This window comes from Xiphophorus maculatus, chromosome 11, assembly GCF_002775205.1.
Source record: "Xiphophorus maculatus strain JP 163 A chromosome 11, X_maculatus-5.0-male, whole genome shotgun sequence".
Lineage (NCBI taxonomy): Eukaryota > Metazoa > Chordata > Actinopteri > Cyprinodontiformes > Poeciliidae > Xiphophorus > Xiphophorus maculatus.
Genome location: NC_036453.1, coordinates 15092133 through 15104543, shown reverse-complemented (window position 1 = coordinate 15104543; position 12411 = coordinate 15092133). Strand labels below are relative to the sequence as shown.

At 47.3% G+C, this 12411-nt stretch overlaps 2 protein-coding genes across 4 annotated transcripts; one reads left to right on the top strand and one right to left on the bottom strand.

Annotated features, from left to right (window-relative positions):
• Positions 1 to 1417: 1417 nt before the first annotated feature.
• Positions 1418 to 9002, bottom strand: ap4m1 (adaptor related protein complex 4 mu 1 subunit). Of its 3 annotated transcripts, XM_023342167.1 has the most exons (17): positions 8710 to 9002; positions 7782 to 7860; positions 7578 to 7663; positions 7408 to 7514; positions 7246 to 7342; positions 6726 to 6836; positions 6353 to 6430; positions 6213 to 6275; positions 5857 to 5923; positions 5710 to 5763; positions 5523 to 5629; positions 5356 to 5447; positions 4919 to 4963; positions 2958 to 3008; positions 2619 to 2736; positions 2093 to 2330; positions 1418 to 1986 (listed from the first exon to the last, which is right to left on the bottom strand). In XM_023342167.1, the coding sequence occupies exons 2-16, from the start codon at positions 7840 to 7842 to the stop codon at positions 2139 to 2141; spliced, it is 1329 nt and encodes a 442-aa protein (XP_023197935.1). In that variant the 5' UTR covers positions 7843 to 7860; positions 8710 to 9002; the 3' UTR covers positions 1418 to 1986; positions 2093 to 2138. The 3 variants fall into 3 exon arrangements, with proteins under 3 accessions (XP_023197935.1, XP_005803608.1, XP_023197936.1); XM_005803551.2 differs by having other exon boundaries at positions 1418 to 2330; XM_023342168.1 differs by having other exon boundaries at positions 1418 to 2330; positions 7252 to 7342.
• Positions 9003 to 9219: 217 nt separating this feature from the next.
• Positions 9220 to 12402, top strand: rbmx2 (RNA binding motif protein, X-linked 2). The gene is made up of 6 exons (XM_005803580.3): positions 9220 to 9295; positions 9985 to 10100; positions 11084 to 11135; positions 11206 to 11335; positions 11420 to 11603; positions 11691 to 12402. Exons 1-6 carry the CDS (start codon positions 9291 to 9293, stop codon positions 12119 to 12121), a joined length of 918 nt encoding a protein of 305 aa, XP_005803637.1. The 5' UTR covers positions 9220 to 9290; the 3' UTR covers positions 12122 to 12402.
• Positions 12403 to 12411: the final 9 nt, after the last annotated feature.

The following is a 12411-nucleotide window of genomic DNA, read 5'->3' as shown; positions in this document are numbered from 1 at the left end:
ATAAACAAATAGTTGAAAACAAAACCATTTAAATGAGTCAGAAGCATAAAAGCTCATTTATTAAAGAGAAAATATACACAAGTCGGGACCGGCTCAGAACCGGCACCCGGTTCTTTTGACCCAGGACCGGTTCAGTCCAGCCAGTTGTTGTTTCCCCAGAACAGCTGAGGCAGCAGGTCTGCGGCGCTGACCTGTTTCCTTCTGCTTATCTGAGGTCAGAACCAGCCAAACTGGGCCGGCCCTGGTTAGCTGGACGGGTCCAGCTGGTTCCCAGATCAAAACCAAGCCTCCATAATTTATTGATGAACATTAATTATGATGAAAGTCCGAAGTTCATCAGGCTGTAAAACCTTTTTACAGCAGAAGAAAAGAGGAGGACTCAGCAGGAAGTTGTTTTGTTTTTAGCTTATGCTAATATTTAGTAAGAATTCTTAACATGAAAACAAAACTGAGAACTTCCTGGTTCTGGGTCAGGACTGACTCAAGCTCCTCCAGAACCTCGATCCTGGTCCAGATTCTAGTTCTGAGTCCCGACCAGAACCTCAGTCTGGGTCCAGATCCTGGCTTTGAGTTCTGACCAGAACCGCCCGGGCTCCTCTTGGTGCCGACGTGTTCCAGCCGGTCCCAGCAGAACCCGGCTCCGTCCTGCAGTCCGCTGAGTGGAACGAGATGTTAATCAGCAGAACCTGTTCACTCAGCTGCAGGAGCTTCGGTCGACTCTGCACACGGCCCAGAGGCTGAGGAAGAGGAGGGAGAGGAGGAAGAGGCTGGGCTCACAGCTGGAAGTCTTCATGGAAAAACATCTGGAAGCTTTCAACATCTGGCAGGAAGTGAAACTGATCAAAATAATATTTCGGTTATTGTTCCAGTTATGGATCTGGATCATCTCAGAGTTCTGTTAACAGAGCAGGTAAGGAGGTCCGGGTCCCTCCAGAGGTCAGAGGTCAGCCTGTATGGATGCTTCTATGACCCACTGAGTAAGGACATTAACTCAGTGGTAGGACCGCTAACTGCAAACCTAGCTGTGCTAACCCTAAAGCACTAATCATAAATTTTAGTTCTGCTGTCGCTAAGTAGCTATACCAACACAGTAATTAGCAGAAACTAATGCTAAAGCGCTATGCCCACTCATAATCCAACTAATGCTAAAGCTCTAGACCAACATGGTAATTAGCAGAAGTGAATGCTAAAGCACTAAATTCAGTCATATTGATATGCCCCATGTGTCAGTGAATTATACCATGTTTAAGTTTCATAGTTGTTGCTAACTCTATTGCTAGTTTAGCCAAACTCACCGCTTCAGGTCTTCGGTCAGAAAGCACCAGGACTTCAGCAGATTTTAAACTGTTCACTGTGGAGCGATGAATCGGAGCTGCTGTATCAACAGACTTCAAAATAAGTGCATGACTATAACGTCTAAGGTTTTGAAGATTTTTAATAGTCAAAAACCAAAACTTCAACCCAGATGTCAAACTTCATTCAACTGAAATCTTACAAAACATCCAAGGAAATCAGTGCTTCAGAATTTATCCATCCACATTAATTTAGGGGAAGCTTCAGAGTTAGCACTAAGCCTAAAATTAGCTGATTAGCATAAGTGCTAATCAGAGTAACTTACTCAAATCACAGAACTCAAAGGAGAACTTTTCCTGCAGTAACTATCATCTCAGGACGGGTCAGAGGAGTTCTGGACGTGTTCTGGTTCTGTCCTGAACAGGAGCAAAGCAGCAACATGTTCTGGAGCCGCTGCTCAGAACCGGGCCTGTCAGAACTGTTTCCATCAGGATGTCCAGAGCCGACCCGGTTACTGCTGTCTCTGCAGCCTCCTCCGCTTCCTGTCGCTGTTCTGGATCAGAACCACGGGCCTTCCTGTGGGACCCCAGAGGAAAGGACGAGCCTAGCGAGTCGGGCTGGGCCGTAGCCGGGTTTAACCTTCAGCGCTGCGCTGGTCCGGGTCGGCTAGTGAATCATTATCAGCAGGAAGTTCTGAAGCAGAAGTGGAATGGGTCAGTGAGCGTGATTGGGCTGAATCAGCACAGAACTTCCTCCTGGTTCTAGACTCAGAGTTCTGCTTTAAAAGGTATAACAGTACTTAATTTCCAGAGCTTCAGACCGGGTCCAGCCGGTTCAGAACTGGGTCAGATCCGGATGATGTAGGAGTCGGAGTGCGTGACGTATCGGACCCAGCGCTGAGACGGGCCGGGATGGACGGGAGACAGGCGCAGGAAGCGGATCTGCAGTCCGGTTCCGGTCCACTTAGGCAGCTCGAAGCTGAGCCCGACCGGACCGACCTCCAGCATGGAGGCGGAGCTCAGACCCGGAACGTCCAGCTGGGGATAGAGGACAGGACAGAATCAGAGGTTCTGTTACCGACAGCATGCACTGTCAGCACAGAACCAGACTGGTCCGGAACCAGACTGGTACAGAACCAGACTGGTACAGTACCAGACAGGCCCGTACAGAACCCATCTGCTCTGATGATGATTGAAAATATGAAGCGGATGATTCCAGAACCGGGTGAGAAACTGGACATATTATTCCATCTACAGGTTCTGGCAGACCGGTTCTGGACCAGCAGGTTCTGGTACCAGCAGGTAGAGAGAACAGAACCGGGTCACCTTGAACAGGGCAGACAGCTGGGTTCCTCCACATAACCGCGGGATTTTCCAGAACACGGTTCTGTTCTGCAGCTGCAGCTCCGCGCTCTGATCCGGACTGCTGAGCTCCTGGGACAGACTGGGGACAAACACAGGATTCACAGGGGTCAGAGGTCACCGTGGGGTCAGCATCCATCCACGGCCCAGACAGGTTCTGGTTCTACCATCGGATCAGAACCAGAACCATCCATCAGGGACGGATGCCGGCTCCTTATTTCCATCCGACTTTACAAACCAAATCGGGTCGAGAATCAAACACCAGAACCACAGTCAAATCAGAGCTTCCATGGCAACGCTCACCTCACAGAGCCTCTAGGAACCGGGATGGAGGCACTGAGGTTGATGGCGGTGCTACAAAGAGAAGAAGGGGTATCATCATCATCATCATCATTGTGCTCCATTTTTCCTGTTACAGTGACTTCTACTTCCTGTTACAGTGACTTCTACTTCCTGTTACAGTGACATCTACTTCCTGTTACAGTGATATCTACTTCCTGTTACAGTGACTTCTACTTCCTGTTACAGTGATTTCTACTTCCTGTTACACTGACTTCTACTTCCTGTTACAGTGACATCTACTTCCTGTTACAGTGATATCTACTTCCTGTTACAGTATCTTACTGTAGTGTCTGTAGTGTGCAGCTGTGAACCCATTCATTTGTTCCTGTGTAATCTAAGGTAGATAATCTGTCGGATTAGATGGACAGTTTTTCTTCCACCATGAAGGAACCTGAACTGAAATGATTTCACAACTCCTGACCTTCAATTCAAATTCAAAAATACTTTATTAATAATATGAATACTTTCCCAAATTAAATAATTTAAATTACATTTGTGAAAGTTATTCACACCATATGCATTTTTTCACATAATTACAAGATATTCATACCAAATGGTTCATTCTAACCCATGAATGGGTGTAGATGTGACCCGTCCTGCTGGATGATTGAACCGGTAACTTTTGAGTCAGTTTTGGCCGGGTTCTTGTTCTATATATATATATATATATATCAGGGGTGGGCACTCCTGGTCCTCGAGGGCCGGTGTCCTGCAACTCTTAGATGTCTCCCTGGTCCAACACACCTGAATCCAACAGCTGAATCTCCTCCTAAGTGCAGTCAAGTTCTCCAGAGTCCTGTTAACGACCTCATTATTTGACTCAGGTGTGTTGAAGTAGAGATGCATCTAAAAGTTGCAGGACACCGGCCCTCGAGGACCAGGAGTGCCCACCCCTGATATATATATATATATATAGACCTTCAGGTCTTCTGGTTCTGGTCTGCTCTGCATCGCCAGAACCAAACAAGGAGAAGCAACATTCAGCTTCTATGCACCACAAATCTGGAACAAACTTCCAGAAACCTGTAAAACAGCTGAAACACTGACTTCCTTTAAATCTCGAAAAAACCTACCTGGTTAGAGTTGCATTTGAAATGTAATCGATTATGAATTTAACGATGGAACTGGACTTAATGTCATGTTTTGATTGTTGATTCTACGTTGCACGACTTGGTGTTTTTGTGGTTGTTAAGATGTACAGCACTTTGAAATGGCTTGTTGCTGAAATGTGCTAAACAAATAAAATTTGATTGATTGATTGATTGATATATTAATCTTTGATTCTTCTGTTATTTTATAGTTTATGCAGCTGGTTTCTGTTTATGAACTAGAGGCAGGAGATGATCTGAGCCTGAATTAGTGAGTAAAACTCAAAACAAAATAGCAAAAAAAGTAGCACAGATGTCCTGCTGAGCTGCGGATCACAACCAGGTCAGAACAGGGTCAGAACCAAATCAGAACTGGATCAGAACCGGGTCACTGAGCTCCATCAGCAGAGCCAGGATCAGACCCAGGCCAGCTCAGGTACAGAACCAGGAGAACCAGAAGTTGCTGTTCCTCAGACAGGAACCCAGCTGGAGCCTGGCTGCCTGTGGTCTCCTAGCAACCAGTCCGGCTACCTGTGGTCTCCTAGCAACCCGCCAGGTGAGCTGCAGCCACGCTGTCCTGTTTTGCATGTTCAGCATGTTGTACCAGAGCAGTGGCTGCAGGGTGTGGCAGCAGGCCAGCCTGGTTCTGGTCAGAGCGGGTCCGGTGGCCCGGGTACTAACGGGTCCAACCAGAACCACCAGAACTCAGATCAATTTCCTCCTGAAACAAACAAGCCATTTCCAGCTGCGCTCAGGGAGCCGAGTGACGCAGAGCAGCAGGTGTGCGCCACCTGAGCCGCTGGCCCCGCCCCCTCAGGAAGCAGGGAGACTGACCTTTTGGGCGGAAGGTCGCAACGCAGCTTCAGGTACATCAGCAACCTGAGGAGGACAACAACAGCTTCATTACAGCAGCCAATCAGAGAGCAGCTTCACCTGCAGGGACCTAAGCCCCCAGGTGGCGGTTCACTGTTACCATGGAGATAAGAACTGTCAGCTGTAAACAGGCTGAGCAGCTTTAATATTCTGGGAATGCTTCATCAAGTACTCAGGAAGTGACATCATCATAGGTATAGAATGGAGATAAGGTCAAAGGTCAGATGCAAATAAATAAAACGTTTGTTTAGTAAAATGAGGAAAAGCAGGAACATGGAGGACCCAGAGGTTATGGTGATGCTGCCCCCTGCTGGTGAAGACTAACAGTTCTCCAGTCTGATGGAGACTAGAACCAGAACCAGAAGCAGAACCAGAACCCCTGAGGGGGCGGGGCTTACCGTCCTGCTGAGTCCCTCTCCACACTGGGGAAGAGGCGGAACGGCGGCGCCGACGGCAGCTCGTCACTCAGCCGGTACTGCATCACCGTGTGCTGGAGGAGGAAGAGGAGAGGTCAGTGATGTCATCACAGGATGAAGAGCTCAGCGATGATGGGGTCAGAGGTCACCTCTCCCTGGCTGGGACACAGTCTGAGGATCCGGTGGCTCTGGAACTCGTCCAGCTGGACCGACTGGTGGAAGCTGCACTCATCGACCCGGACAGCAGCGCCGTAACCTGGATGGGTCAGAACCTTAGAGTGGACAGAGCCTGCTGCTGGATGGGTCAGGGGTCAGAGGTCAGGGGGTGGGGCTTACCTCGGAGCTGGGACTTCCCCACACTGAACTCCTCGTTCAGACCGATCCGCATCTCTGGGAGACAGAGGAACATCTGGAGTTACTGGACTAGGCGTCCCAGTAACACCAGGTTCTAAAGCGGTTCTGGTTCTGGTTCTTAAGACTCACCGGAGCAGCTCGGCATGTAGCACTTGACTCGGATTTCTCCCTCAATGTCAGCCTTCATCAGAACCCCCTGTGGGTCAGAACACAGACAGCTCAGCCTGCTGCTGACGGCTCGGGTCATGGGTCAACAGAACCAGCAGAACCGTTCAGGTTCTGACAGCTGAAGAGCAGAAGGTCCAGTTCATTTCCAGAAAAGTCCAGAACGTCTCCACTGAGACTCTGAATGACACCACCAGGTTCTGACGGACTTCAGAACCGGGTTTGTTGGATTCTGTTTCTGAGTCTGGACCTCCAGAACCTCCAGACTGCGGTTCTGGTTCTGGATATTACTGGTCGTGGAGAACCTGGACTGAACTCACGTTGGAGCCGATCACCACAGACATCTTCTCGATCACGTCCACAAAGATCTCGCTCTTCCCTCCCTGGAGAACAACAGAACCACGTCAGTGATCAAAACCAGCGGTCCGGTTCTGGTCGAACACAGCCAGAGTGTTGTTACCGGGTCTCTGCTGGACTGGATTGGTCTGGTGGCAGCAGAACTGGGAGCAACTTTATTCTGCTGGGTTTCCGCTCCAAACTACAACAGAGAACAACCAGAACCATCAGAACCAGAACCACCAGAATCATCAGATCCAGCACCACGGGTCCAGATTCTACCAGATAAGCTCGGCTTCACCTGGAACCTGGACCAGAACAACGAGTTGGATACGTTGGTCCAACTCAGCTCAGACTGGCTGGACCTGAAGAGCAGAACCTCTGCTGATGGAATCAGAGCCTGATGTGGTTCTGATCAGGTTCTGATCAGGTTGTGACCAGGGCCCGGCTGAGAGGGAGGTAATGACTCGGGGGCCCCAGTAGGGGGCAATACGTACCAGCCCCACGTTGCTGAGGTCGAAGAGGCTGAAGGGTTTGGAGGAGACGGCCTCTGATTGGATGAAGTTCTTCAGGACGTCTGATGATGTCGTCTGAACGTAACCGTAGTCCTGGAGACATGGAGTCACAGCCTGAACGCTTTCACATGGAGCTAAATGATTATTCAGACTGACAGAGGGATTCATGTCTAGAGCAGGACAGATGGACAGATGGACATGGATCCTTCCTCGGGTCTCTGCTGCTTCAGTATTGATCAGTTTTCATGTTTCTCATTAGTTTTAAAACAGTAAAATAATTCTGATTATTCCAACACAGAGACTGATCAAGTTTTTAACTTTTGTATTTTTTATATTTATATTTATTGACATTCTTCACACATTTTCAGTTAAATATCTCGTTACTATGACTGACAGTAACACAAAGCGCTCTGTGCGTGTGGGCGGAGCTACGGCTCTGGCTCAGGGATTCTGTGCTGTTGGTCAGACCAACAGCACAGAATCCCTGTGGCCACAGACTCACCAGCACCTCGTCCAGCAGCTCGTAGATCAGGGCGAAGTTCATCTGAATGGCCTTCTCTGACAGGCTGCCGCAGTAATCCTTCACCAGACCGCTGAGCCTGGAGCAGAGGTCAGAGGTCACCACGGCTAACGGATCAGCAGCTGGAGGCGAACCAACACCAACCTGTTCAGGAACTCGATGATGCTGAATGGAGAGGAGTCAGCTGTCGTCGTGGCAACCCAGTAGAGACCGCCCTGCCTGATGTGGACGAAGTGGAGGTCTTTATGGCTCTGCAGGAAAACAGAGGGTCAGATGGAGGGATGAAGGGAAGGAGAGAGGGACGGCAGCATTACCATGACAACAGGCGGCTGGTCTCCCGTCAGCGCTGTGACCTTCTCATAGAAAACGTCGATGACATCACTTCCTGCCTCTCCACGGTCTGAGTCTCAGAGTCAAGTGTTGAACACAGAAAAAAGCTGCACTCTGATTGGCTGATGCCAGGCTGACCAGAAACAGATCCAGACCAGGACCTGAAGCTAACTGGGTTAGAAGGATACAGTCCTTGTAGATGAGGTGGTCGCCCTTGGAGGACAAGATGAAGAGCTGAGAGATCATCATCGTTGTCGTCTTGGTCCTCTGAGACAAACAGAAGGTTACCACAGACTGAGATCCACAGCGCCCCCTGTCTGGCAGGAGGAGCCACAGAACTGACCCAAACCTGACACAGCTGAGGCTGCATTCTGATTGGTCAGAAAAGAGCCCAGTTGTTTTTACTGGGAGCTCAGCCTGTTTAGACCAGAACCAGGTCTGGGACAGGTCCAACCTGACCCGGTTCTGGAGTCTAGTCAGATACCGGCCGGATGATGACATCGCAGCTTTACAACATTAAACGGATCAAATGTTCTTAATTTAAAGCAACAATTATTCTTCCTCTTCTCCGCCTGTTTAAATCCCTCTGTTGGTTCATAAATCACTGAATGGATTAAAGAGCTGCTGCTGCTGGATCAGAACCAGAACCAAACACGTAGAAGCAGCATTCAGTTTCTATGCACCACAGATCTGGAACAAACTTCCAGAAAACTGAAAACCAGCTGAAACATCGAGTCTCTTCAAAACCAGGCTGAAACCTACCTGGTGAGCAGTGGAGCATCATAACCTGTGTCTGTTTTTCAACCTCTTGCCTTGTTTTTTTTTGCTTGTTTCTCGTTTTATGTTCCTTCTAATCATGTAAAGCTCTTTAAATAACATTGTTGCCGAAATCTTTTATAATAATAAAATGACCTTGCCTCTTTTCCAGAATCTTTGGACCTTTGACCCCAGTCCCTAACGTCCTCTACCATCTTTTATTTCGATTTTATTTACCTCTGCTCCTGTAACGTTTCACTTCCACCCCTCAGTTCCACCAAACAGAAACCTCCACATTCAGAAACTGACAGGAAGCTTTAAATGACCTCCAGCATTCGGGTTTAAATTAAATGTACTCACCACTGAAGGTAAGAGCTTGACCCGGTTCAGTTCGGTTCGGCCTATTTACATAAAAATCCTGAAAGTTTAAGTTGCCTCAGTTAACAGCAGAAGAGCTAATTTAGCATCCAGGTTATTACATTTAGCTAAATTATATTAAAACTGAAGATATTTCATGACTCTAGCTCACATCAAACTGATCAACGTCGGAATAAACCATTTTCCTGAAATATTTAGAGGTCAAATTAGACATAAATGAAACGTTTACGAGCAGACCAGGCAGACTTTTAACCGGCTCAACAGCTAACCGCTAGCTTCACAGCGCCCCCTAGAGGAGGGGAGTAGAATGGATTGTTTTATCTGGTTTATTGAGAAGGAAAAATACTCATATCTCATTACTGTTGATTTAATTTAAATTATTTAATTATTTCATCGTTTAAACTCTCATATTATTTACAGTAGATGCGTTTTAATAACCAACTAGTACTGTATTAATCTGACCGTTAGGTGGCAGCAGAGGAGAGTTTTGAAGCGGAAGTTGTTCATGTAAACAGAGTAAACAGTTTCCTCCTCACGCCGCTTCCTCCGAGCTGTGTTAAACCATGAAGTAAGTGATTTTCTCCTTCATTCAGGCTGCTTTTCTGCTGGTAGTGAACCGATGACCTGAGGACCTCTACCTGCAGACTGTAGCCGACCTGCAGCCGCAGCTGGTCCGGGAAGCAGCCGCTCTTCCGCTCCTCCCCGGACCTAATTCACAATCTGATTAGTTTAAACTTACGTGTATCAATAACTGGCTGATAAATCAGAACAAACCCATACTAGAACATCCCCAGAGACACAAATATTATGCTCTCTAATTCGGCTCATACAATAACGCAAAAACTTTATAATTTTAATTCTCGATCGTTTTCTTCCTGAGGATTTAAAAATGATTCAGCCTTATTTAGTTATGTGATTTGATGTGAAAGGTTCTGCTTGCTACCAGACGTTTCATGCTGGTTGGACTGGTTTAGTTTTTGTGGCCTTTAACTTGACGGCAGGGCCTGTCCTAGGGTATAACCTCCAGGGGGGCTTAGCCCCCTGAGGGCAACAGAGAAGGAGAAAGTCCTTAGTAAGATGGGAAATAAATCTGACCTGACTTCACACCGGAGGATGGATGAGACTCATGTAGAACAGCTCCTTTATCTGTTATAAGGAGATACATATTTAAACCTTGCATGGATTTATTAAACTTGATGTCCTAATTTGTCCAGTTTGGTTGTTGAGTCCGACTCGGTGGTTCTGTTGTGTCTGCAGTCCGCTGACGAAGGTGAAGCTGATCAATGAGCTGAACGAGCGCGAGGCCAACCTGGGCATCAAGGAGGCCGTGTCCTGGCACAGCGAGTACAGGGACAGCGCCTGGATCTTCGTCGGTGAGGTCTTCACCTGACACATGTTTCTACAGAGGCCTGAAGTGGCCAAAAATCTGCAGCTACTACAGACACGGCTCAGCTAGGATAATAAGATCCTAACTCACAGGTGTCAAACTCCAGTCCTCAAGGGCCGCAGTCCTGCAGTTTTTAGATGTGCCACAGGTACAAAACACTGAAATGAAATGGCTTAATTACCTCCTCCTTGTGTAGATCAGTTCTCCAGAGCCTTGCTAATGACCTAATGATTCTATTCAGGTGTGGTGCGGCAGAAGCACATCTAAAAGTTGCAGGACAGCGGCCCTTGAGGACTGGAGTTTGACACCCCTGTCCTAACTGATGTTTAAATCGTTTACTATTGTTCTGTGAAACATTGCATTCATATTCCCTGGCTTCATTTCTAAATATAGTGAGTATCCATTCCTCCAGTTTTTAACAGTGACAGATAACTGTGAGTTTATCTCGAATTTTCTGTAAAAATGCTGAAAATCATAATTTAAGTGACTCTGTTTCTGCTACTTCTTCAGCCTGACTTGATGTCTAGTTTTCATTCCTGATCAAAGTCTTTAAAGAATAAGAATTTTAAATTTGTCTGCTTATTTATTTTTTCTCAAATTGATTCCATTTGTGGATTTTGAAGGGAACATTTAAAGATGAAAAATATTGTTAGTAAATATTTCTAAAGTAGTTCCACAAAATAATACATTTTGATTAATAAAAAAACAAAAAAATCACAAAAACATTCATGAAATCCTAAAGAATTTGCAATGATTGTTTAATCCATTAATTAGTACAAAGATTACAAAAGGAAATGTTAAAAATCTTTACGACAAGACATTAAAATGTAAGTAATAATAATGCAGTTAGCTTTCACTGTTTTAGTCGTCCGTATTTCTGTCCAGGTCCAGACAGGAAATGATGTAACAGGGTGTGAATGATGACCTACACTGTCAGTGATCAGCTGTGTGTGTGTTATGGTCCTGCAGGCGGGTTTCCCTACGAGCTGACAGAGGGCGACCTGATCTGCGTCTTTTCCCAGTAAGTCCCGCTCGCTCTGACCTCCAGAGGTCGTCCTGGTAGCATGGAGCTAACGCTATGTTCTGGTCAGGTACGGCGAGATCGTTAATATCAACCTGGTGAGAGACAAGAAGACGGGCAAGTCCAAAGGCTTCTGCTTCGTCTGCTACGAGGACCAGAGGAGCACCATCCTGGCTGTGGACAACTTCAACGGCATCAAGGTGAGCATGCTGAGAAGCCCCGCCCCCTGCTCAGCTGCAGGGGGCGGTACCAGCTTCTGGTACTGACATGCTTCTGGTCTCCAGATCAAGGGGCGGACCATCCGGGTGGACCATGTGAAGAACTACCGTCCTCCCAAAGACCACGAGGACATTGATGACATCACCAAGCGTCTCAGAGAAGACGGCTGCGCACCCACTGAACCTGCTGCTGCCGCCCCCTCTGAGGAAGACGAGCAGCAGGATGTCCCTGTGAAGAAAGCCAAGAAGGGTGAGGTCACTTCCTGCTGGCAAGGAACTCCCGACCCAAAACCAGACGCCTCTTAATTTCTTCTTTTGCTGTTTTTATTTCCCTCAGATAAGAAAGAGAAGAAGAAGAAAAAGAAAGAGAAGAAGGAAAAGAAGAAGAAAAAGAGCAGAGAGTCGTCTTCCTCGACTGATTCGTCTCCACGTCCTCCTGCAGCCATCCGGGTCAAAGAGGAGAAACAGGACGCCGCCTATGACAAGTACAGCCACCAAGGGGTGCAGGAAAGAGGGAGGGACAGAGAGGACATGGATAGAGAGATGGACAGAAGAGAGGACAGAGACAACAGGGACAGAAGGAGAGACGACAGAGAGACGGAAAGGAGGGCGAGAGACGTCAGGGACAGAGAGACAGACAGAAGGAGGGACGATGGTAGAAGAAGAGAGGATAGGAGAGAGGAAGACAGAGAAGACAGATGGAGGGACAGAGAGGACAGCAGAAGAAGAGACAGAGACATCAGGAGACAAGAGATGGAGCGTAGATGAAGACAATGGCTGCTGAAACCGGAGCTGGAAGCTTGTTTTAGTTTCTCTTCAAACGTGTTTCCTGTGATGTCACATACTGCTGCTGCTGTAGCTGCATGGCATCCAGCCACCAGGGGGTGCTGGCCAGAACCCGCAGCAGAAAAAAAAAGACTTTTACAGATCAGTTTAATAATAAAAAAATAATAAAATGCTGGCTGAAACTTTCATTTCTGAGAAACGTTTGAAGTTCAATAGAAGAAAAAGCAGCTGGAAAATGCTGAGTCACTGGTTACTATGGTGATTCCCTGCTT

Excerpts from the sequence above, each read along its gene's own strand:
- ap4m1 (XM_005803551.2), bottom strand. The coding sequence starts at position 7,842 with ATGATGATCTCTCAGCTCTTCATCTTGTCCTCCAAGGGCGACCACCTC. Across the intron at positions 6,837-7,245 it reads AGCTGCTGGACGAGGTGCTG|GACTACGGTTACGTTCAGAC; the intron begins GTGAGTCTGTGG and ends CCATGTCTCCAG. Across the intron at positions 5,924-6,212 it reads CTGTGGTGATCGGCTCCAAC|GGGGTTCTGATGAAGGCTGA; the intron begins GTGAGTTCAGTC and ends TCTGACCCACAG.
- rbmx2 (XM_005803580.3), top strand. Across the intron at positions 11,136-11,205 it reads CTGATCTGCGTCTTTTCCCA|GTACGGCGAGATCGTTAATA; the intron begins GTAAGTCCCGCT and ends TGTTCTGGTCAG. Across the intron at positions 11,604-11,690 it reads TGTGAAGAAAGCCAAGAAGG|ATAAGAAAGAGAAGAAGAAG; the intron begins GTGAGGTCACTT and ends TATTTCCCTCAG.